The 24,279-nt window shown below is 38.9% G+C and overlaps 2 protein-coding genes across 9 annotated transcripts in view; one reads left to right on the forward strand and one right to left on the reverse strand.

Annotated features, from left to right (window-relative positions):
* The first annotated feature begins 1,264 nt into the window (after nucleotides 1-1,264).
* Nucleotides 1,265-18,358, forward strand: tfg (trafficking from ER to golgi regulator). Of its 2 annotated transcripts, none has more exons than XM_037789361.1 (8): nucleotides 1,265-1,435; nucleotides 4,265-4,478; nucleotides 4,724-4,807; nucleotides 8,092-8,238; nucleotides 9,777-9,938; nucleotides 10,057-10,203; nucleotides 16,919-17,014; nucleotides 17,102-18,358. In XM_037789361.1, the coding sequence occupies exons 2-8, from the start codon at nucleotides 4,295-4,297 to the stop codon at nucleotides 17,506-17,508; spliced, it is 1,227 nt and encodes a 408-aa protein (XP_037645289.1). In that variant the 5' UTR covers nucleotides 1,265-1,435; nucleotides 4,265-4,294; the 3' UTR covers nucleotides 17,509-18,358. The 2 variants fall into 2 exon arrangements, with proteins under 2 accessions (XP_037645289.1, XP_037645288.1); XM_037789360.1 differs by having other exon boundaries at nucleotides 1,267-1,435; nucleotides 9,771-9,938.
* A 1,414-nt stretch (nucleotides 18,359-19,772) lies between these two features.
* Nucleotides 19,773-24,279, reverse strand: part of LOC119500003 (target of Nesh-SH3) — a 35,296-nt gene continuing 30,789 nt past the window's right edge. For 6 of the 7 annotated variants that reach the window (XM_037789354.1, XM_037789355.1, XM_037789356.1 and 3 more), the window contains 2 exons: nucleotides 20,994-21,116; nucleotides 19,773-20,908 (listed from right to left, as the gene is read on the reverse strand). In XM_037789354.1, the coding sequence (XP_037645282.1) occupies nucleotides 20,793-20,908; nucleotides 20,994-21,116 (239 nt within the window). In that variant the 3' untranslated portion in view covers nucleotides 19,773-20,792. Of the gene's footprint in view, nucleotides 20,909-20,993; nucleotides 21,117-24,279 lie in introns of those variants that run through there. The other variant, XR_005209499.1, reaches the window with a different exon arrangement.

Raw genomic sequence — 24,279 nt, forward strand, 5'->3', positions numbered from 1 at the left:
TAGTATAGTCAAAGTGTGCTCCAAGATTAGTGGAGTTCAGCAGAAGGACTTGGGCACAATTTGGGAGAAACAGGTGGCTGAGAAAGCAAAAAAAATGATCAGCCAACCAGATCACATTCTCTCGGCTGAATTCTCTCTGATGCCTTCAGGCCAACGTTATAATGTGCCCTTAAGGAGAACAAATCGTTACTCCAAGTCCTTTATCCCTTCTGCTGTGAAGCTGCTGAACATAGACCATACCCATTTTAAAGGGACTGTTTGTAACTTTTTACAGGTATAAATCTACCGGGTCGGGATCCCATGCGCGTTCGCATATGCGCGCTCGCGTGTGGCTACGCTGTTCAGACCGCTCCTCAGCCTGCTTTTCTTCTCTCACACACCGCGCGCGTTCTCGCTGTCTCGCTCCACCTTACGTCCATGCGCGCTCACTACTCACTGCAGAAGAGTTAGTTTAGCTCTGAGAATATCTAGTGAATGTACAGTGGACGTTTGTGCAGAAATAAATGCTGCAGCTCCTCCAGACCAGCAGAGGTTTTCCGTGTCTTGTGAAGTGACGGGGCTCAGTAGCGAGAAACGTTATCGTCTCCGACCGGGTGCTGGTGTCTCCCTGCTCCATCCGGCTGCGGTCGGGAGGCGATAACGTTATTCGCTGCGGAGCCCCGCTGCTTCAGCCCCAGAGGCTGAGGCAGCGGGGCTGAAGCAGGAAAAGCCAACACTAGGATCAGCAGTGATTCATGGAGAGACCTTCGTCTGGTCAGCTAACATTACTGCCAAGCAGGTGAAATATAGAGTGATATTGTGGTTTTAGTTGACGTGTGTCGCCTCACTGTGTTGAGCGATGCTCGTTCATGTGTATTTAGGTCGAGCATAAGCGCGAGCCCGACGCTGACTTTCGCTGACTTAAAGGCCACAGGTGTCGTTGTTAACAAGCATTTCTGAAAGTTACAAATAGTCCCTTTAAGCTGCTGAACACAGACCATACCCATTTTAAATGACTGTTATTTAGAGGAATTTTAACATATGTTGTTCTCATATATTGTTTCTTATTTTTTGTCTTTTCTTGCTGTAATCCTATGTATTTATATGGTTCTTATTGTAACTTGTCCCTCCAACTGCCCCATGCCTTTAATATGTTTTCCTTTGACTTAACTAATTATTGGTTGTCTGTTGTATGTATGGATGTATGGACTGGGAATAAAGTTGTCTGAACTGAACTGAACTGAACAATTAAGGTGAGTTAGCAGTCACAACGCACTTTGTCCCAGCTGGTCTGCGCATGCGCAGAATGAATGCCACGTCCTGGTTGACGTTGACAGTCTGAGCAGACACTTCCTGATGCTCACCACCGGCTCTAGCTAGGCTAAGCTAACACAGTTCATTTTCACGGTTTGGGGGAAGCCTGTGAAACACAGCGGGGTCAAGTCGTCTGAATCAGGTAACAATACACTCTTCTGCTCGTTGTCCAGGTGTATAATGACTTAGTTTAACCACACAGCAGCTCACATCCTCTCTCTTGTTGTTTGGGTGGTGTGCAAGCTAAGTGATAAGCATGCTAGCTCGCAGCTAATGTTAGCTACAGATTGCTATAAAGTGAAATTGAAGCAAGCTATTTGACTCCCAAATCATGGGATTATATAATGTGAGATTAACTATATCATTGCTTTTCTATCTTCGCATTCATAGTTTACATTGTCAGCAGTGATGACAGGGCCTAGCTAACGTTAGCAGTCCCTAGCTAGCTGTTTATGGGCCACTGACAGATGACTCTGCGAATGAGCGTCTCTTACAATCAGCCTCAGCTAAGCCCTCAGTGACATGTTACATGTTTAATGTTGTACCAAACGTTTCAGTAACACTTTGTGTAGTCGATCTCGGTAGAAATGAGTTTGTTGTTATCCCCCATTTGATATTACTGTGTGCTAAACGTTAGCTACCACACAATCCCTAGCATCCAGCCAATTATTCATCTGGCTGCTAGGACAGTCTGTCAAAGCCTGAGCATTTCTGGAATTAAATTCAGTTTGTTTGTTGTCCAGCCAGCATCAGTCATCCAACAGCTGACTACATTCATTTATCACAATCTGTTGAAGCTAATTTAACTTAATGTATGGAAGTTGCAGTTACACAGCAGATTTAGGATTGCACACCAAACAAAATATGTGAGTTTCAACATTATATTTATCTAAAAGATCCACTAAACACAGTTGAAAGCTTTGATTACCTTATCAACCTGGTTGATATGATATTTTGGGTCAATGTCTGTAGTATCTTAGAGTTGTCTTTGCCACCTCACAGGGTGATGTTTGACCCTTAGACTCTGCAGTTCAAGTGAAACTGTGTCATGCTGTTACTGCATAGGCATAGTGTTATCCCCATTTAACATTACTGTATGCTAAACGTTAGCTACCACACAATCCATAGCATCTAGTCAATTATTCATCTGGCTGCTAGGACAGTCAGTCAGAGCATTTCTGGAATTAAATTCACAGTTTGTTTGTTTGTTGTCCAGCCAGCAGGTATCAGTCATAGTTAATCCAACAGCTGACTACACACGACAATCTGTTGAAGTCAAACAAGTCAAGTGAAGTGAAGTGAAGTCAAATTTATTTCTATAGCACATTTAAAACAACATGAGCTGACCAAAGTGCTTTACAGACATAGGCAGAATAAAAACAGGTCAACAGAGCAGACAACAAAATCTCACACATCCACAGACAGAGACCAAGATTAAATCTGTGAGTAAAAGACTGTTATAATGAGCATTATAAAAGGCCAATTAGTAATCACAATTCAAGTACATTCAAAAGCCAAAGAAAAGAGGTGGGTCTTGAGCTGTGCTTTGAAAGACTCTCTAGAGGGAGCAGATCTGATGTGGACAACATTATATTTTTTACAAAAGATCCACTAAACACAGTTGAAAGCTTTGATTACCTTATCAACCTGGTTGATATTTTGGGTCAATGTCTGTAGTATCTTAGAGTTGTCTTTGCCACCTCACAGGGTGATGTTTGACCCTTAGACTCTGCAGTTCAAGTGAAACTGTGTCATGCTGTTACTGCATAGGCATAGTCTTTGTTGTTATCCCCTTTTGACATGACTGTATGCTAAACGTTAGCTACCACACAATCCCTAGCATCCAGCCAATTATTCATCTGGCTGCTAGGACAGTCAGTCAAAGCCGGAGCATTTCTGGAATTAAATTTGTTTTGTTGTCCAGCCAGCAGGTATCAGTCATAGTTAATCCAACAGGTGACTACACAACGATGTTAATTTATCACAATCTGTTGAAGCTAATTTAACTTAATGTATGGAAGTTGCAGTTACACAGCAGATCTAGAATTGCACACCAAACAAAATATGTGAGTTTCACTTGTCTAATATATTTTTCTAAAAGATCCACTAAACACAGTTGAAAGCTTTGATTACCTTATCAATCTGGTTGATATTTTGGGTCAATGTCTGTAGTATCATAGAGATGTCTTTGCCACCTCACAGGGTGATGTTTGGCCCTTAGACTCTGCAGTTCAAGTGAAACTGTGTCATACTGTTACTGCATAGGCATAGTCTTGATTGGATTAGATTATAATGCATATAAACAGACTTCAGAAAACACATCAGTGCCATGCAGGGAGATAGCCTCATTGTGAAAGATCAAGGGAGACTAATTAATCAAATTCTGAATATAAAGAAGCTTCTCTCTCTTGATTTGTAATTGTCAAAGGGCCTTTAAGGAAGACAATAAGGCTTAGTTACAATACAGAGGAGCTGCTAATCCTAACGTAATCCCATTGTCCTTGTTAATGTAACAACCTAATTTTAATCATAAATAATGCAATCAAACTTCCCCTGACCTGGTAACCTACTTATAGAGACACAGTGTGTTATCTAAGGCCTCAATTTGACTATAATGATAAATATATTTTTATGTGATTTTATTTATTGCCTGAAGACATTATATTTTATTCCCAAAGATGATTGTGTATATAATTAAGTAAATAATTGAGAACTCTCAATACTGAATGGAGTGATTGTCATGATTTTGCTGTTAATGCCGGAAGTTATTTGTGACCTCCTTGACAATTTTACAACTTTCCTTCTTTAAAAATCAACATATGATCAAATGTAGTCCTGTTCAGCTGTTGCTAATTTGTTATACTCAAATAGGCCCTAATTAGCATTGAAAAAGAGAGAAGGAAAGCCAGAACAACAGGTTTCTTGTTTAGTTGGTTGTTTTTAAAACTACCTCTCCTCTGACCCTGTTAAGTGGTGGGAGCAGAAGAGGTCGGACGGCACCATGAACGGCCAGCTGGACCTGAGCGGGAAGCTGATCATCAAAGCCCAGTTGGGCGACGACATCAGACGCATCCCAATCCATAATGAAGACATTACTTATGATGAGCTAGTGCTGATGATGCAGCGTGTCTTCAGGGGAAAGCTGCAGAGTAATGACGAGGTTACCATCAAATACAAGGATGAAGGTGAGTCAGGACATGGGCCACTTGTCTAAATTGATCTCAAGGGTAAAAGTGTGAATGTTGACAATAAGTTTCATATCTCAGGCCAGCTAATTTATTATAAACTAGTATAAAGTTGGTGATACTGATACTAATAACTTGAACATGCAATTTCAATGTTTTTTTTGTATCCTAACATATATCCATTTATTGGTATAGATAATCTCTATTACAGTGAATCATTTGGTCTCTCTTTTACCTTTGTCTAGATGATGACCTCATCACCATCTTTGACAGCTCTGACCTCTCCTTCGCCATCCAGTGCAGTAGAATACTCAAACTGACTTTGTTTGGTAAGATATTGAATACATTTCCTCTCTGTTGCCCCTTCATAAATTTTGCCTCGAGGAATCTTCAAACTTCAAACCTGTAGATTTCTTAAATCATGTGATAGCTTCATCATGATAAACTGTAGACCAAGTTGTTTCACATCAGCTGTTACAGCAACCAGTCACTGGAGGGCAGTCCAGTTAATGTTTCACACAACAAACCTCAGCTCTTCTCTGTGTGAATGAAAGTTGTCCACACTCCCTTATGACTAATTTGGGGAGGAATTTCTGTGTGTCTCTTAGCGCTGGTCCAGCAAACAAACAAAGTGACAGGCAGTAGATGGATGTTTTCACAAAAGCCTTCTGTGCCAGTTATACTAGTTCCTTATCTTAATCTTAAATATGCACCAGCCCAGCTACATCCACAGTCATTCAGTATGCCATAGAAGAATTAATAACATTTCACAAGCAACCAGTGAGCCTCACCCCAACATGTCAGATTGAGGCCTGTTTTTGTAGTAACGACACGTTGCATAAAGATGTGTTCAATATTCATGTTGTTTTTACCAAAATGACATAGTGTATTTGCAGTTAATTAAGTATTAATCAATCAATACATGACCAAGAGTATGATTTTGATAATTGCTTTAATAGGAATACTTAAAAAAAATAAGGCGAGCCTAGTAACTACATGGCATACAAGAACATGTATATGAAAATGTACATGCCCTTTATATAATGGATTACGTTTTTGTAGATTACAGAATTTGTGGGCATTAAAAAGCAAAGAAGGCACACACTAAGTTAATGGGAAAGTATATAATTCTACTTTTTCATCCATCCATCCATCAGCTATACCCGCTTATCCTTTGAAGGGTCGCAGGGGGCTGGAGCTGATCCCAGCTGACATTGAATTGTAATGATCAGACATGCCATCTGGGACAGTTTTCTTTCAATCAAATCTTTTCAATACATGCCCATATAAGCCATATACCCCACATGATTTGAATCTGTAAATGTCAAAACACAACTTGATGTTTTTTACTGATTATGTCTCCTGGCAGACCATTTCTACATTACATGTGTTTTTGTTAACATTCATGAATTATTCTATTTCTTGTAAATGGTATTCATTTAAAGGCAAGACGATGTCCCAGTATTTGGCTGTTGGATAGTCTAAGTTGTGTTCCTTCCTGTCAGGAAATAATAAAAGTTTACCAGTATGGGAATATATGCTTAAATATAAGTAAATTTTTAAGATATTGAATCTACAGAATATTACTATCAGCTGTGAAAAAACCCCCAAACCATAGCACACAATGGATGTGCATCTTACAAATTTAATAATCTAAATTTGAAACTCAAAATGGCTCAAACCAGTAATGACAACATGATGTTGTTTCCTGCGCTCTGCTCCAAGTTGGTCTGTTCTCCTGATGCCACTATTAATAGCCAGGGAGCTTTTAGGTCTTTCTTTTTCTCGCTTCCTCCGAATCAAGTCCGAATACTGGCTCGTCATTACATGTCGTGCCTTCACATGAAACAGATATTCTCCGGACATGTGTCGAGATTCAAAACAAGCGCTTTTAGCTGGAATTTCGTGTCAACTCGAGTTTCAGCACAGTGCCTCATGACCCTGGGCATCTCTGTTCGGCATTATCTACTCTCAAACAGAGAAACTTGTGTGAGAAAGGAATGTCCGGCGATCTCCATCCTCGCGTTCATTCTGTTGCGATGGAAATTTCCCTCCACTGTCAATTTGTAGTGAAAAATAAGGGTCGAAGTCGTCAAAACTCCAGCAACACTTGTAGTATAAAGAACAACTTTATTTTGAGACCGTGTTCCAGCTTGTGGCCTTCTTCAGGGTTGTGAAAATAAGGGTTGAAAGAAGAGGTCACATAGGGTCAAAGATTGTGAAGACTTTTGTCCTGTGTTTCCTGCAGATTGACCATGTAATATTGCACCTATTTGTTTGATAGTTTTTATTTTATTTTATTAAGAAGGCACGAAAAAAACAGCAACCCTTTTGCTTGGCATTCCTCAGCTCCATTGTTAGCTGTTGATAATGAAACTCTCAGTCCCTCCATCAGCCTGGCTGCTATTGTGAATGGCTTTGTGGATTCAACCATGTGATACAGTATATGATCTCGGTAATCCCAGGTATTCAGAGTGTGGAGCCAACAGCATTAGGACAGGTCATCATTCATAATGTACACATACTTAATGTAAAATTAACAGCTTTTCCAGACCATTGAATTGCAGAATTGTGAGTATCCACTGTGTTTATTTTACATTAGTAGATTTTACTGTATAATACTGTTTGTGCTGATGACCCTACTATACATGACTATCTACTTAAAGCTGCAGTGGGTAGAATTGGAGCAAATATGATTTAAAAAAAAGTTATTTTTATAAAACGGTCACTATATCCTGACAGTAGTGCATGAGACAGCTAATCCTCAAAAAATCATGTGCCTCTGTGTCCTCCAGTGTCAGAGCAGCTGTCAATCACTCGCGAACTCCGATCAAACCGTCAAACTAGGCAGCGCTGATCAAATATGAATCAATATTCTGTTACTGTAATGCCTATTTCTTGCCTCAAATGTTTTCAGAAACATTTTGTAGTGTACTGTTTAGCTGTAAAATGAGAAAGTTTGTGACCCGGCCGCCATGTTGAGATCAGTTGATGAAATACCAAGCACCGCCCAACACTTGAATTACAATATGCTGAAAGGTTATTATGGAATTTTTGCCCAATGATGCCAAATCATAATTTACCAGTGAAACATTTTCATTCTAACAGAGAGAACAACACAGTCTGTTTATATAACCAACAACCTCAGTGTAAAGTTCACATGCAGCTCTTTGGTAGCAGTATATGTCATCTGTATGCTGTTAGTCCTCAACAAACACCTGTTTTCCTGCCCCTTTTGGTTTGGTTTACCATCAGCTGGGCTGTTGACACACTTCTGTACAGTCTGACCCAGATATTACGAGGAGCTCATGGCTGTAACTCAGATCTAGACCAGGATCTATGTCAACGAGCAGTTCAAGACAACATCACCCCAAGTGGGAAATGATTGTGATGAACGAGTTCCAGATTCAGTAATGTACAAACTAGGGGATTGTTGTCTTATGTAAAAGTGATCAGGAGTGAAGTTCTTTCAATCACCCTCCTTGAGGTCTTATACAAAAATAGAGTCGACTGTGCAGAGATGGCGAAATGTTTGACTTCTTTAACCTCATTCCCCAAACAAATAACAAATGTTTGCTTACTTTGTTCACTTGTTCCCTCTCTCTATCTGCAGTCAATGGTCAGCCGCGGCCTTTGGAGTCCAGTCAGGTGAAATACCTGCGCAGGGAGCTCATTGAGCTCAGGAATAAAGTCAACAACCTCCTGGATAGCCTGGAGCCCCCCACAGAGCCTGGTCTGGCTGCTACAGCACATGAAAGCGGTAAGCGTCCCCCACACACTTGCACACAGACCCACATGCACACACACACACACACACACACACACATGTTGTAGACTGAAGAATTAGGCAATATTAGCTTATATATATCAGTGTATATGTTGGCTGATATGTGACAAGAAATTGCAGTACAGAAATGCCAAACTACATTTGAGGTCATTTAGAAACAGTGTCACAATTCCATAGTTTGTCCACCAGAGAGCACTGACAAGTTGAATTTCCAACTTTAAAATGACCTACTTTAAAATAGACCTCCCTTAGATTTGTAAACAAATCCAAGGGATCCTTATCAAGATTGTTTTTTTTATGTTATGCCAATATATTGTTGTCTGATTTTTTACCCTGTCAAATATCTATCCATATATATATATATATATCTAGTATCTGCCTCAAAAATGTAGTCATTTGCAGTTTTTCCTACTGTGCGTTTGTGCACAACTGCTCTTTCAATTGTTGTAACATGAGGACTCATAATTTGAGCCTATTAATGAAAAACACAGACACATACTTCTGCATGAAACTAAGATTTGAAGTTGGAAATCATTTAACAACTCTAACATGTGTATATGTATTAAAGACAAGGTAAACTTGTCGGATCCACAAGAAACATTCGGCCCTAGTTGGTAATGCCATATGTTTACACACACACAATCCAGGTGGTTTGATTTCTCTTTGGGTTTTGATTTTTAGATCAGTAAACTGTCTGTTAGGTCTCTAAATCCCACTGATGGGGATCATATGGTCTCCTTAACAAATAACACTTGTTCATATTCCACATGCTCACTGCCAAAATCGTAAGATCCCAGAGGGATACTGGTACCAGAGTGAGACAGTTTACGAGGGTCAGTCGTTGGAATAACTTGTTTTCATTTGAAGATTTGTCTGGCCTTTTACACTACATTTGTAGCTTTGATTATAAACTGCATACATATGGTTCAGTCCGGTTTGATTGTGGTCATACACACATCTCAAGCAGTAGGTCACCCTTCCCGTGTCATCATAATTGTGACGTTTATGTTAGGAATATGTGCGTTCATATCACAGTATGGTAGTTGGCTGCTGTATTAAAGCTGACTCTGTGCTGCTGTTTGTCATTCTCCATGAGCTGAAACTTTTTAATTCAGCCCTCTCCTAAAAAAGTACATATTCATATGTGATTTGGCTGGAATCAAGGCTTGAAATTAACAGGGGCAATCTGTAGTTTGCAATCCGGCACCATGCTGAGACAAACAGGTGGATTTGTTTCCTATGTCAAATGCAGGAGTATAATCAGGATCTTTTATGAGGCATTGGCAGAGTTCATTTTTAAAACCCTCAAAAACACTCATCATACGTCCAACCATCAAACCTCTCTGACCACATGTTTGTGTTAAAGGTGTAATGATAAATCTTTTCTTTATATATATATATAATATAGTCAGCTCAAACTAGTACAAAGTGTTGCATACATGCATTGCATTATTGCCACATTTTGTCTTTGTCTCTGCTGGTTCTTAAATGTGTCTTGTTTCTAGAATCAGTGGATGGACGTGAAGGCAAAATGATGGCAGCAGACCCCACAGTGAGACAGGCCATTCCAGTCAGCGCAGCCAGCATGTCAGCCTTCGACCCATTAAAAAACCAGGATGAGGTCAGCAAGAATGTCATCTCCGCGTTTGGCCTGAGCGAGGACCAAGCCCCAGGTATTTCACCCTATCCAACTGCAAAAAAAATATAATTTTCTACTTGTTATTATTTGTTTTGTTTCAGTGTATAGCTGTCATGTAAATAGTTCATATCTCTTCTGTGCCATCTAAATAGCTCCTCCAGCGGTTGCACCAGAGGAGCGCTCAGGAACCCCTGACAGCATTGCCTCCTCAACGTCTGCAGCCCCTCAGCCAGTGGCGCCCCCCCAACCACAGGCTCCCTACGCTGGAGTACAGCAGGGACCCCAAGCTGGCATGGATGGTAAGACACATGCACACACAGCTACTGTATCCGTCAAGAAATCCCAAATGCACACGTACCATATTTAATACAGCATAACTGGTGAACACACAAACAGACACATACTCTGAGGCAGGTTTGTGTAATACATTATGGGATAATGTCCTAATGGCCACAGGGAGGTGGTCAGCTGTATGGGTGGTTAAGCAATTTTCTTTTACAGTGGTGCTGTTTTATGGGATGTTTTTCCAACATTACCACCAATGAAGCCTCTTAAAAATGTCAACCCCTGTTGAGCAAGTTTGAATGTGTTAGTATTGGTTCTTGCAGTGAATACTATACAATACAGACAATATTAGACGTAACACTCCACCACCCAGACAAATATGTTTCTCCCCTCTCAAGTGTTTTTGCCATAATTCACAAGTTGGTCTGGCTAATAATATGTTTTAATGTGCAGATTGGTGTAGAATAAATCAAATCTAATTATCCCAAGAAGGAAATCCATTGATCAGAGGGGCAAAAAAATATAAAGAAGCAATAGAAAAATACACAAAGTAAAACAAAAGAGTCAATCCCTAGAAGAAATGGTACTGCAGTAAAAAGCTTGAAAATAACTCGACATTTATGACAACATAAAACATATTAAATCATAAACACTCCAAACTGCTGTTTTTATTATTTTTTATTATGTTGTGAGTTCAGTCCTGTCTCGACTGTGGTCATGCACGTACAATACATTCACACAGGCCGGTTATGCAGAACGCCCTTTCCTTTTCTTCATAACTGTGACTAAAGGATTTACTCCAAAAACATGTGCAGCCACTGCCGCAGACAGTCTAGTTCTAGTCTGTGTGAGATGTAATTTCATGCCTCGCTTGACTGTATCCACTCTGAAAACTATTACACATGATTCAAGTGTAATTTAGTATTTCTGTGACAGACTAAGATCAAAGAATGCACCAGACCCTGCTGCACTACCGTTGTTTAGTTAGCTGTGTGGATTAAATTCCACTTACCTTCTTTTTATTTCTCAGTGGATCACAGACGGTATCATGTTCATCCTGCCAGCTAGGTGAAATGTTCATGGAGTGGAAGAATGTTATTTTGATACGAGAATGGCAAACTCAGAGAAACCGAGAAAATGAAAACAAATATTTCAATTAAAGGAACAAATTGAGGATGATAATAGATCAGGTGCAAATATATAGTATCTTTTTCAACCAGTTTACATTTACTGAAGTTTGCAGTTCACAGATTTACCGTTTACTGCATGTACTTTAAAGGTATAATATGCAGGAGTTTTCTAAAATACAATATATAGACTCATAAAAAAATTATCCCTCTCAATCATCACTTCTGACCCACTAGATACTCTGTATCTACAGAGACCCTTCCCTCTGCCTGTATTTTCTCTTCTCTTTTTATTTTGCTGTGTTTGGGACGTTTCTGGGCTTCAGGAAAGAGCGCATGGGCCCCACGTGGGGGTGTAACCCCCAGCCAATAACAATGCGCAGGGTATGCAGCCTGCTCAGGTCGTCAAATGTTGCGCCTTGTCACACCCCTCGGCATCTGATACCGAGGCACACTTCCCTCTTTAGCTCTGTCAGAAACAAAGCGGCCATATTTGACGGATGAGAACGGAGTGTGTATTTTTATGTGCATGAGCTCCAGTGTTCCCCTTGCCCCTCTGTCTCTCCTCTGCATAGCCGCCATGAGACAATCAGAAAATAATGTTTTATTTCTCTGAATCACTGCTTTGTTCTAACTAATGCCGCTCCCTCTCTTCATTCACTCTATAGCTCGCTCAACCATAGCTGCTCTCTCCCTCCTTCGCTCGCTAGTTGAGCCAAGGAGAAGGGCCTAACTTTGAATGCCGTGTGTTAACAAACGGCAACTGACAAATGTATCATATTATACCTTTGAGCAAATGTTTGTTCCTTGTTTTGGGGAATCGGATCCATTCTGCTGTTGAAGCGGGACGTTTCATTGAATGATAAATGATACTGTGGAATCTTAATCGACACTCTGTAAACAAGAGTATCCATGGATTTAGGGTTTATCTTACTCAGCAGAGCCTTTATCACAGCTCTCCCCTGTGTGCGATCTTTAACACGGATATGCTGGACCCAAACCAAAGGCTTAGATGAAGATAAATGAACAAATGATCACTATTTTGGCAAAAACAAACACAACTTATTTTACTTAATTTTCTCAGCACGATACCACTGGGAAACATGACATGAGGGAATTCTCTGGCTTGTTTCTCCTATTGTTGTGAAGAAAGGCCCACGCAGGTGCAGCCACAGAGGTGAAGCATATCGTATTGTTGACCACATTGTTGTAAGTGGATGGGATTGTTTTCCGAACGAGGAGACCACTGGAGCAAGGGAGATGCACTTTGCGAGAGCTGTAACTTGTTCTCAGAGCGGTCACACTGCTGACTTCCTGACCACACCTGCAACACGGGAGATCAGCACACATGGATATGACTACTTCCATTTAAGTGGCGGTTTGTGGTTTGGTCTTGTTGTTGTTGCAGGCTCTCTCCATAGGGCTCAATAAGAGTTTAGTTGATCCAGATGAAGAATGATTCAGTCACAGGGTTAGCCCACTCAACAACAAGCTGCTCATGGTTCTTTCTGTTCCTTTGAGGACTAGGAGAAACAATAGACCTTCTTTTCTAATGAGTAACTTATTCTTGCTGATTTGAGGTTTCGTTCTGACTGGGTTTCCACACTTTAATAGATGTGGTGATGCAGGGATGCTATGATGGAGGCATGTTTCTGTGGAATTGTTATTGTATCATACATCAATATCCCCTTTCCAACTAAAGCCCCTGTATGAGCAAGCATTAACCCTGCTAAAGCTCAGCAAGCCTTTGCACCAGCTCCAGGGGAACCTTTCTGTTCTAAGTAAAAAGATGATTTCCCCACAGATATGAGTATTGTTATTATATACATTGGCAGCTCTTGCTAGATACCGTCTTGTGATCTTGTCACAGGTTGTTAGATACATCTCTAAGCCTAACCTGGCAACAAACAGTTTATTCATTCCTTACAGTACTTAATTCTTCATCTCTTTTCTTACTTCCAAGGCTGCAGATGGTTGGCACTTGGCACACAAAGGCTTTAAACAACAACCTGCCCAGCCTCCTCTCCCACTCGGCCCTTTTTACTCACATTCCCCCCGTCTCTGACTGTGCAGACTGTTTGTCAGTATGACAGCCTTAAGGCAAATCAGAACAGCCAGTCGATGCACGAGTATTTATAAAAAGTATTACATGAGAACGGATGCCAACTGAGCATGTGTGGCCTTTTAAAGCTAGCCGTAAGCTCACTTTCAACGCAAGCTAAGGTTACTTGTTACCATAAGAATGCTGCTAACAAGATTCATAAGCAGATGGTAAAGATTTCAAACTGTTGTCTGTCAGATGCTGGTAGACCCTTGGCAATATGTGTGCAAGACAGAAAGAAACTGTAAACACATGTGCATGTGGCAACGGCTCAGACATTTGCATGAGGCTCTTTATCAGATGGGCAGACGTGTGTTTGGTGTGAAATGTTTATTTAAAAATAGGACCTTGCTCTCATGACTCTGTCTTGAGGCATGCTTAGAGGTCAGCCGTGCTGCAGCCAAATGCTTCTTTGTTCCAATGAACATCATTTTTCCCAACTAGGGATTTTTTCTCCTGAAGCATTGCGGCTCTGTCTTCGGTGAGCTAATAGCGGACCTCTTGGCTACGCTGGAGTGAAATGAACTCCCTAGGCCAAAGGGCTCTAACAACCACGCATCCTCCTATCACCCCTCCATAACACTCATGATGGATTACAGGCTAGGGAGAACAGGAGGAGAAGCCAATTCAACACACATGCCTTCTCACACAATAAAGACCAGGGTGTTCATGTCGAAGGTGCTGTCAGTGAGATAACAGATGGTTGCCACATCACTTCAATGCCTGTTAAAAAGACACTAAAGAAGTACACTGTTTCTAGCTAAATATTATGTTGTCAAGTGTCTCCCAGACCAATGCAAAGTAATATGTCTTGCTTTCTGAGTGCTGGGTCATTGAGCCTCAGCTCCAAAGTCAATTTCCTTTTAGGCCAACAATTGTATGTGTATTGTATGAGCTACTTTGAATGTTTTGAATTATTGGACGTGAAAGAGTGTTTCTGAGTGCGTTGAGGTTCTCTGACAGTACATCATTTCATAGGAGTCTCTTTTCAGCTTTGCACACTTTTCAAGAAATATTTAAGCCCTCCCAAAGAGTGGAAAATCAGCACCAGCTTTACCAGTGCTTGAAAAACCAGTGAAGCCTCATTATGCCTTCTCTCTTTGTGCTTTTTATGTGTCGTCACCCTGAATTATATGCCAGGCAGGAGATTTGGGAGTAAAAGTTTGGCCTTAAGGGAGTTGGCCAAGTCTTTGCTTGTCTGCTGAACATTCAGGCATTTAATGGAAAACTTAATGAGAAAATTCAAAATAACAAGGGAAAATAGTTTCCATGTTTTGAAACATAAAAAAGATGTGCAACGGCATCACTGTCAAGCAAGATATTACTGATTACTCATCATGCTATTCAAATGTTGCTAATAAGTGTAACACGATGCCCCAGGCTTCCTTGGATATTCAGAGGCCTTTTTAAAGGGTAACTGGGTATTTTTCAACCTGGACCCTATTTCCGCATGTTTTTGTGTCTAACTGTCTAATAGCTGCAACAATTTTCTGAAATTTGTCCAGTATTTTGGGGCGAGTGCTGTAGATGGCAGCTGCTACGTGGTGCTATAGGGGCAAGCTGGCACAGTCATTAACATCCACTAAAAGTGCTTGTTTTTGCAATGACAGCCTCTGATTGTTATTATAAGTGTCTGACATTATGGAAAGAGTCTCGCTCAAGGACAAGTCTCGTTCTGAAATCTCGCGGGGTGACGTGTAGCCGGAACACAGCAGTGGAATAGTGGAATACATCCATGGTGGAAACGTGAGTGCCAGCCGGGCAGAATATGTTATGATGGATTACAGAAAGCGTAGCTTAGTGTTATCTAGGGGCGCTTTCACAAGCCAACATTTAGTCCGCTTTAATCGAACTCTGGTGTGGTTCGTTTGGACGGTTGTGAACGCATTAATCGTGCTCTGGTGTGGGCCAAAACAACCAGACCGAGACTTTGGACAGCATCAAAATGAACCAGACTGAATGAATAACGAACCAAAAGTATCAATTTAACTACGATTCGGACTAACCAAACGGACTATGGCTTATGAAAGCACCCCTAAAAGATTTTCAATGTCATGGCTGAATATTTAGATGATTTCGACAGTGGATGAGGTCTTTGAATTTGATGGCCGTCCGTATTCATTAGAGCCAGAGTATATGAGACTTCTCCTTGAGCAGAACTTGGACACAATAACAGACTAGATCAAGTTAAAGGTAAGGAAACTGTTTTATTTCTCTGTAGGGTCCTTTCCATAATGTTGTCTGACACTTATAATAGCAATCTGAGCTTGTCAGTGGCAAAAATAAGTACTTTTAGTGAACGTAACGTTACAGTGACGCTGCTCAATTGCTCTCGCAGCTTGCTTCGCGGCTGCCGGTTACAGCGTTATCCCTCAATACTGGACCAATTAAAAAAATTATGGTCCCCATTAGTCACTTAGACACAAGAATGTTGAAAAATACCTAAGTTTCCCTTTAAGGCACATTATTGAGATGACTCCAGCTAGAGATAATGGTGGCCATTCTCCACATGTGCATGAATGCAGTGTGGACTGGTGAAGTCATAGTTAATACAAGTGCATCAGGAAGTCACTGTCTGCAAACATAGATGTGTCTGGTGGTGCAGAGGAGAACTCCTTGCCTGAGTTATGAATGTTTATGTGTCTATGGCATCTCGATAGCGGATACATATGTCAACCTCAGTTTTGAATTATTGCATCCTTTACTTCATGTGTATGTGTGTTTATGTCTACTCGGGCACTTGCATGCTGCTCTATAGCTTGGAGCCAATTCCTACTGTTATGTCCCATAGAGAGAGATCTGTGGGTACTGGGCTTTTAGCAACAAAGTGGTTGCAGATGTTTTTATTGAGGCAGCTGTGTGTTATTCTGTCCAGACGAACAGGTGTTTCCATGAAGATACAGAGACCTCATTTACACTTACTTACATCATGCATCTTGGATAGGTATCTGATAGCAAAAACAGTTGAGTGTAAATGCAACCAAGAAGCTTTCATGATGAATTTGCCATCTGATTTCATTCTAGCCAGATGTTTAAAAGGTGTAAATGCATCTGTCTCCTCAAGACATATACGTAATCTTTACTCTTACCAACTGTAACTACGTCAGTAAGTGGTCTGTGGATGAGCCCCTACAGGATCTGTTACCTGTCATAATGGCACTAGAGTAGCAGTCAAAAAGCTGCTCCAACTTTTACAAATTGGAAAATCCATGATTCGATTTGACTTTTGATTTTAAGGTCACGATTTGGTTTGATTTCCTTTTTTTTTTCCAGCACTGACAGCTATACCATTGTTGACTTTGAAGGTCGTAATCGAAAGCTCATTTTGATCGATTGTTGATATAGAATAGAAATCGTGACACCCCTACCCTATTGCATCTGTATTTTAACCGGATACAAGATAGTTTAAAGATGTAATGGATAATGGCTCATATTTGTATTAGATATCTTATTTTTTTAGTTCCATCTGTGTACTGATAACGCTTGTCCCTGTCTCTTCAGGTCAGGTGTATCAGCAGTACCAGGCTCCAGGTGGATACCCGCCTCAGCAACCAGGAGCTCCACCTCAGCAGCAGCAGTACGGTATGCAGTACGCTGGTAAGAGTAAAAACGGCCAGAAATGAGGTGGCTACCTCTCTTCTGTAGAGTGAATTAAAGAGACTCCCTCCCTCTCTCTCTCTGCAGGATACCCCACTCAGCAGCCCGGAGCCCCTCAGCCCGGCCCGCCACAGCCACAGCCGCAGCAGCAGTTTCAAAACTATGCGCCTCCCTCCTCCCAAGCTCCAGCCCCCGGTCCAGCTCCAGCTCCGGGCTTCCAGGGTGGCCAGCAGCAGCCCCATCCGACTCAGGCAGCCCAGCAGTATCCACCAGGAGCCTTCCCTCCCCAAAACTATACCTCCCAGGCCTCCCAGCCTGCCAACTATACCCTGCCGCCCACCTCCCAGCCCGGCGCAGGGTACCAACCCCGCCCAGGATACACCCCTCCTCCAGGCAACACTGTCACCCCTCCACCAGGAGCTGCTAACCCGTACGCCCGTAACCGCCCCCCTTACGGCCAGGGCTACACTCAGCCAGGCCCTGGGTACCGGTAAAAGAGGATAGCGGATGTTACTGATCCTCACACGCAACCCCAAAACCCCCTCCCTTATGTGTGGCTCCAACTGTTTGGAGTGGATGCAGGAAACATGGTTTACGGCTCTGCATCCCCACCCTACAAATATCAAGTCCAAATATGAAAACAAGCAACCCCACCCCAGTCTGATGGTTAGTGTTTGTATGCTGTCTCTCCAACACACCACTCTGCTCTGGCCCTGGTGTCTATTCCTTGTGTTATTTTCCCCCTCTTCTCCTGTCACCACCACCACTGTCTGCTCTTCCCTCTTGTATCTGTAAAAAACGTAATCAGTCTGTATGCACACGTCTGGGAGACCGAAACAGGCTGTTGCACAAACTGTTTGTTCTTTTAATGGTAACGCTTCATTTTGAGAGTGAGATCAGCATCCACATTCTGCATTTTGTTGTCATACATACTGATGACAAACATCTCAACCGGTTGTGTTGAGTTAACTACATATAGATACATTTATAAGGCACTATCTAAATGAAAAGTTACCCTTTTGTCGTTTGTTTTTGTCCGTCTGTTTTGATTTTGATCAATTTCACCACCATGTCGGTATTAATGATGTGTCAATGAAACTGCCCCATGTTGGGAACACTAGCTAAGTGATGGCTTATGGGATGTGTAGATCCCAGCGTCATGAAGAAGGCTTCTTTTGTTTAGCTAATTATATCATCTCCAGTAAAGCTTGCTATTCCTCTCTTTCTCTTTATCTTATCACTGGTTTTTACTAATAAATCAAATTCCACCCTCAAGTGAGATTAGTTGTTAATGTATAAACTGTAACATTTTTTTCTTGAGCATAATAAATGATTGAGACCCAGTTAGAGGCCTTTTTTTTTATCTTTTTGTTTGGATATTGTGTTGCTCTTGGCCCGCGCGCTGTCTTGCCGTCTTTCTCTTGACACTCTCTCTCACTTTGTGGTTTCTGAGTTCACGTCTCTGTTAAGTTTGGCTTCTCTCTTCCTCTTCTCCTCCACCCAGATTTGGAAAACTGTAGTAATGCTGGTATTCCTATTTAGTTTTTCCTGCCTGTGGGTTGTGATTGGCTGGGATATGTGGCATGGGAGTATGTGGTTGGTATATTTCATGTCAAATTGTCTCGCTGAGTGAGAGGAATTGAGCGCACAGGGTGTATTAGAGAAGATAATTTAGAGAAGTGTGTTTAGCATTGCTCTTCACCTAGTCTGTGCCAAACCGAAATCCCTCTCTTTAGATGCAATTAGCAATATTGAAACAGTTGGCACAATGTTAGGAATTTATTGAACTGGTTAGCTAATGTCTACCTCTGGAGTTGAATTCCGTATTACATGCTTCATTCTTGCACGTTTCATCCAATTCAGATCAGAATTTAAGCACAAAAACAATGCCAGTGACTATGCATCATCCTTTAAAGGAACAGTTTGACACTTTGGGAAATACACTTATCCTATTATCTGTCTTTCAGAGAGATTGATACTATTATGTCTGTATGCGAAGTATGAGGCCCCAAGAGAACTAGGCGGGGTTATGTATCGACCAGTAACTTCCTGGAGTCCCCACTGGTTGCCTAACAAGTGTTGTGTCATTTGCGAACGATTCGTTCAAAAGAACAAATTTTTTGGGTGAACAAACTGAACTGAATCACTTCCAGAAACGATCTGTTCATTTCTCAGTTCAGTTGAGCTCTCATTCAGTTACAAGCAAACATGCAAGGACTCCCCAAGTGAGTGATTCAAGTCATTAGCTTGCAAACGGTATCTTTATCCAACTAAATTCTCCATTCTCATTTCACTAGTTAGTGAGCTGAAATGAACATTCAGCTGTGTTTCAGTTCAGTGAGTGGGACTACGTGCAGTTGGAGCTCCGGTTAAGCACTGAACGATTCAGATCTTTTTACTGTACGGATTCTAGCGATTCAGTACACTGAAAAGAACTGCTTTGCCCATCACTAACAGTGGCAACTGGACCTGATTATTGAATAGTTTGGCACATAACCCCCCCCACGCCCCCCCCCAAAAAAAACTGCGAATTGTCATTTTTTTGTTTTGTACACTTGTTGTACGGATTACACAAACAAGATATGTTAATTAGTTTCCAGTCTTTGTGCTAAGCTAAGTTAGCCAGCTGCTAATAGTAACTTCAAAAAGTGTACATCGATCGTCTCATCTGACTCGGCAAGAAAGCGAATAACTTCGAGATTTCCCAAAATGTCTAACTTGACAGACATAAAATGCATTGAAGTCAGATGGAAATGAATATCAGTAAATATAAAAACAAGATTTATTGCCGAAAACATACATGGTGCATCAGAAAACAACTGCAGTCACGACAGATGTGGGAAAAAACCTGACAATTTCTCTACGATGATTTAAAGCTTTATGTACAATTTCTCGTAAGTTTGAACACAAAAACATAAATTATGTCATTACTTATAGTATATTATTTCCACATTGAAGCTTGGTTTATTTATACATTTTTATATATATCTTATTCTTTTATAAAATACAGGACAAGACTGCACTAACATTAAAAATACATAAATCTTTCCAAGAGCCCCCATAGATCAACAATTTGGCTAATAAGCTGTTTTATTTCTTACCTGAAATGTATCAAACTATATGATCCCTGGTATACATACTATATTTCACACCATATACATATATAAACAAAAGTTTAATACTGTGCAAACTGCAACTGCTAATAATCCCTTAGGGCCAGCAGAAGGTCAATTCTGCATGTCTGTGTGTACTTGTATTTTACATAGTCCAAATGTACAATGAAAGTATGATTGGCACATTTTTGTATTCAAATGACGCAATGCGTGTGCTCCTTGACATGCAAGTATTGGGAACAATTTTTACTTTCTCATCTCAAAAAACCCGAGCACACACAGAATATTCAATAACAATTCCCTTTGATAAATAATATCATACAAGTTATTACACTTTGGGAGCCAGCTTCCCAACATTTTCTCTGTAATTACTTTATATTCAACATTTTGGTTCACTCAAAGTCCTGCATTCCTTAGTTGAATGCGTTTTTTGATAAATAGAAAAATAAGGACCATTGTTACAAATGCACTCAATAGAGTTTTGTGACACAATAGTCCTGTACTGGTTCATACCTGGGAAAGAAGGCCGAGTTCAAACAGACAGACCCATCTACAGTGTCCATGGTAGCATTAAAGAAAGGCCCATCTCCCTTGAGGCCTAGTCAGACGTCTTCTTCTTCCTCCCCATCAAGGAAGTCATCCTTTCTGGATAGCCCTGTGCGGTTTTACCACTTCCCAGGTATGGGTGTGCCACACTCATACCAGCCTACATAAGTAACATGTGACCTCCCTCCAATCTCTCCAAAGTGGACAGGTTCCTGTCTCAAGGCTCTATAAAACCCTGGTATAATACAAAGACACAGAGGAGAGTATAAGAGTTTAGATAATTAAATGATTGGTTTCATCGCTATGGCTAAGCAAAATACCTGGCCTGCTTGGTAGCTGGTCAGCAAACATCTGTGTGCCGGTACGTCCATCCAGAAAGGAGTCCACAAATTGACAGTGGTCCTCACCATAACCCGTCTGATCTCCAAGGTTGTAAAACTTCCCTATAGAAAGGACAGAGAAAGTTAAATCTGACCACTTAATCTTCAATTTGAGAGTGGTCAGAAAATGGTCAATGTGTTTTTTTCTTCAGGAAACTTAGGAAGCTTTAAAATGATTACATGACTCCTGGTATAGTATGTCATAAAAGTAAAATAGCGCAGTATGCCATAAAAAAATGTCATAGTATAGTATGTCATTAAAAAAAAATGTCATTAAAAATGTCATAGTGTAGTATGCATTGAAAAAAAACAAAAAACAAAAAGAATAGTATACCATTGAAAAAGTCAGTATTGTACATCATGTCTTTTTATTCTTTCGACAAACTATACTATGACTTTTTTTATTTTTCGACATACTATACTATGACTTTTAAATTTTTTTTTTACATATTATACTGTGACTTTTTTGCACAAACTATACTATGACTTTATTTCAACATACTATACTATGATTTTTTTATTTTTTCAACTTAGTATACTATGATTTTTTTTTATTTTTTCGACATAATATACTATGACGTTTTTGGGCATACTATACTATGCCTTTTTTTCAACATACTATACTATGACTTTGTTTAAATTTTTTTGACATACTGTACTATGACCTTTTTTCGACATTGTACTGTGGCTATTTTTTGCCAGTATAGTATGTAAAAAAAAATTGTCAAAAAAATTAAAAACAGTCATAGTATAGTATGTCAAAAAAAGTCGCACTATAGTATTTCGAAAAAACAAAAAAAAGTCATAGTATAGTTTGTCAAAAAAATTTTTTTAAAAAGTCATAGTATAGTATGTCGAAAAAAAAAAAAGGATTATAGTATGTGGAAAAAAGTCATAGTATAATATGTCTAAATAAAGTCCTACTATAGTATGTCGAAAAAACTAAAAGACGTCATAGTACAGTATGTAGAAAAAAAGTCACAGTATAGTATGTCGAAAAATTTAAAATTCAGAGCATAGTATCTCGAAATAATTAAAAAGTCATAGAATAGTATATCTCGAAAAAAAAGTCATAGTATAGTATGTCGAAAAAAAGTCCCAGTATAGTATGTTGACAAAATTTTAAAAAGTCATAGTATAGTGTGACGAAAAAAAACAAATTCATAGTATAGTATGTCAAAAAAATAAGAAAATCATAGTAAAGTATGTTGAAAACAAATCATAGTATAGTACATTGAAAAAATAAAAAATGTTATAGTACAGTAAGTTGAAAAAAAGTCAGTGTATTATGTCGAAAAAATAAAAAAGTCATAGTATAGAATTTCTAAATTTTTTGAAAAAGTCATAGTTTGACGAAATAAGTCATGGTATTGTATGTCGAAAAAATTAAAGTCATATTATAGTATGTCGAAAAAACAAAGAAAAGTCATAGTATAGTATGTTGAAGAAACTAAAAAAAGCCATAGTTTAGTATGTCGAAAAAAAATTCATGGTATAGCATGTTGAAAAAAAAAGTTATAGTATAGTTATTCGAAAAAAGGTCATAGTACAATATGACGAAATAATTCATAGTATTGTATGTTGAAAAATAAAAGTCATATTATAGTGGGTCGAAAAGTTTTTAAAAAGAAATAAAAAAAAGTCACAGTATAGTATTTCGAAAAAATTCATAGTAAAGTATATGGAAAAAAAGTGTCACAGTATAGTATGTTGAAAAAAAAAATGTCATAGTATAGTATGTTGAAGAAATTTTTAAAAAGCCATAGTATAGTATGTCGAAAAAAATTCATGGTATAGTATGTCAAAAAAATAAAAAAATGTTATAATATAGTACGTCTTAAAAATAATAAAATGTCATAGTATATTACGTCGAAAAAAAACAAAACGTCATAGTATAGTATGTCTTAAAAAAGTCATATATAGTATGTTGAAAGAAAGTCATTGAATAGTATGTTGAAAAATTAAAAAGTCATAGTATAGTGTGATAAAAAATATGTAAAGAAATCATACTATAGTGTGACGGAAAAAAATCATACTATAGTATGTCGAAAAAAATTCATGGTATAGTATGTCAAAAAAACAAAGAAAAGTCATCGTATAGTATGTTGAAGAAATTTAAAAAAAAATAAAGTAATAGTATAGTATCTTGAAAAAAATAAATAAAGTCATAGTATAGTATGTTGTAAAAAAATCAAGGTATAGTATGTTGAAAAAATAAAAAAAAGTTGAAGTATAGTATTTCGAAAAAAAAGTCATAGTATAGCATGTCAATTTTTCTAAAAAGTCTTAGTATAGTTTGTTGAAAAAAAGGTCATAGTATTGTATGTAGAAAAAAATTAAAAAGTGATAGTATAGTGAGTCAAAAAAACTAAAAAGTCATGGTATAGTATGTCGAAAATAATTCATAGTATAGTATGTCCAGAAAATTTTAAAAAGTCATAATATTGTATTTAGAAAAAAAAGTCAATATAGTATGTCGAAAAAAAAATCATAAAACAATCATAGTATTGTATGTCGAAAAAATAGCCTGAGTATAGAATGTCCAAAAAAAAGTCATAGTATGATATTTCGAAAAAAGAATAAAAAGAGTCATACTTTACTATGACTTTTTTATGACCTACTATAATATGATTTTTCATTAAATTTTTCTTCATACCAAACTATAAAGTCTTTTTATGACATTTTTCAACAGAAATTATGACTTTTTTATGACATCAAAAAAATCAAAACATAGTACACAAAAATGTCATAAAACATTGTAGTATAGTATGGCACAAAAAATTTCATAAAATAGTATGCCACAAAAAGTCGTAAAAGAAAAAAGTCTGTATTATGCCATAAAGAATTTCATAAATTATGTCATAATAAAATATCAAAGTATGTCACAAAAAAATTTCATAATATAGCATGTCACAAAAAGTAATTGCATAGTATGCCATCAAAATGTCATCAAAAATTTCATAGTATAGTATGTCATAAAAATGTCACTAAAAGTGTCATAGTATAGCATTTCATGAAAACATTTCATTAAAAATATCATAGTATAGTATTTGAGGAATGACAACCTGTAGAAAGCTACTGGTTGCATGGCAACAAGTAACACCTCACGAGTGTCGCAGTTATTATATTACATTCTGTCAGCAATTCAAGTGCTTTTAGCTAAAGTTATTAATTCGGAAAAAATATTTTTTTTAATGTGTGCACTTTTCCTCTGCGGCACTCAATC

The sequence above is a fragment of the Sebastes umbrosus genome, chromosome 13 (assembly GCF_015220745.1).
Source record: "Sebastes umbrosus isolate fSebUmb1 chromosome 13, fSebUmb1.pri, whole genome shotgun sequence".
Taxonomy (NCBI): Eukaryota; Metazoa; Chordata; class Actinopteri; order Perciformes; family Sebastidae; genus Sebastes; species Sebastes umbrosus.

Coding starts and splice junctions, on each gene's coding strand:
- tfg (XM_037789360.1), top strand. CDS start 4,295: ATGAACGGCCAGCTGGACCTGAGCGGGAAGCTGATCATCAAAGCCCAG. Junction 9,939..10,056: donor GAGCGAGGACCAAGCCCCAG/GTATTTCACCCT, acceptor CCATCTAAATAG/CTCCTCCAGCGGTTGCACCA. Junction 17,015..17,101: donor GTACGGTATGCAGTACGCTG/GTAAGAGTAAAA, acceptor CTCTCTCTGCAG/GATACCCCACTCAGCAGCCC.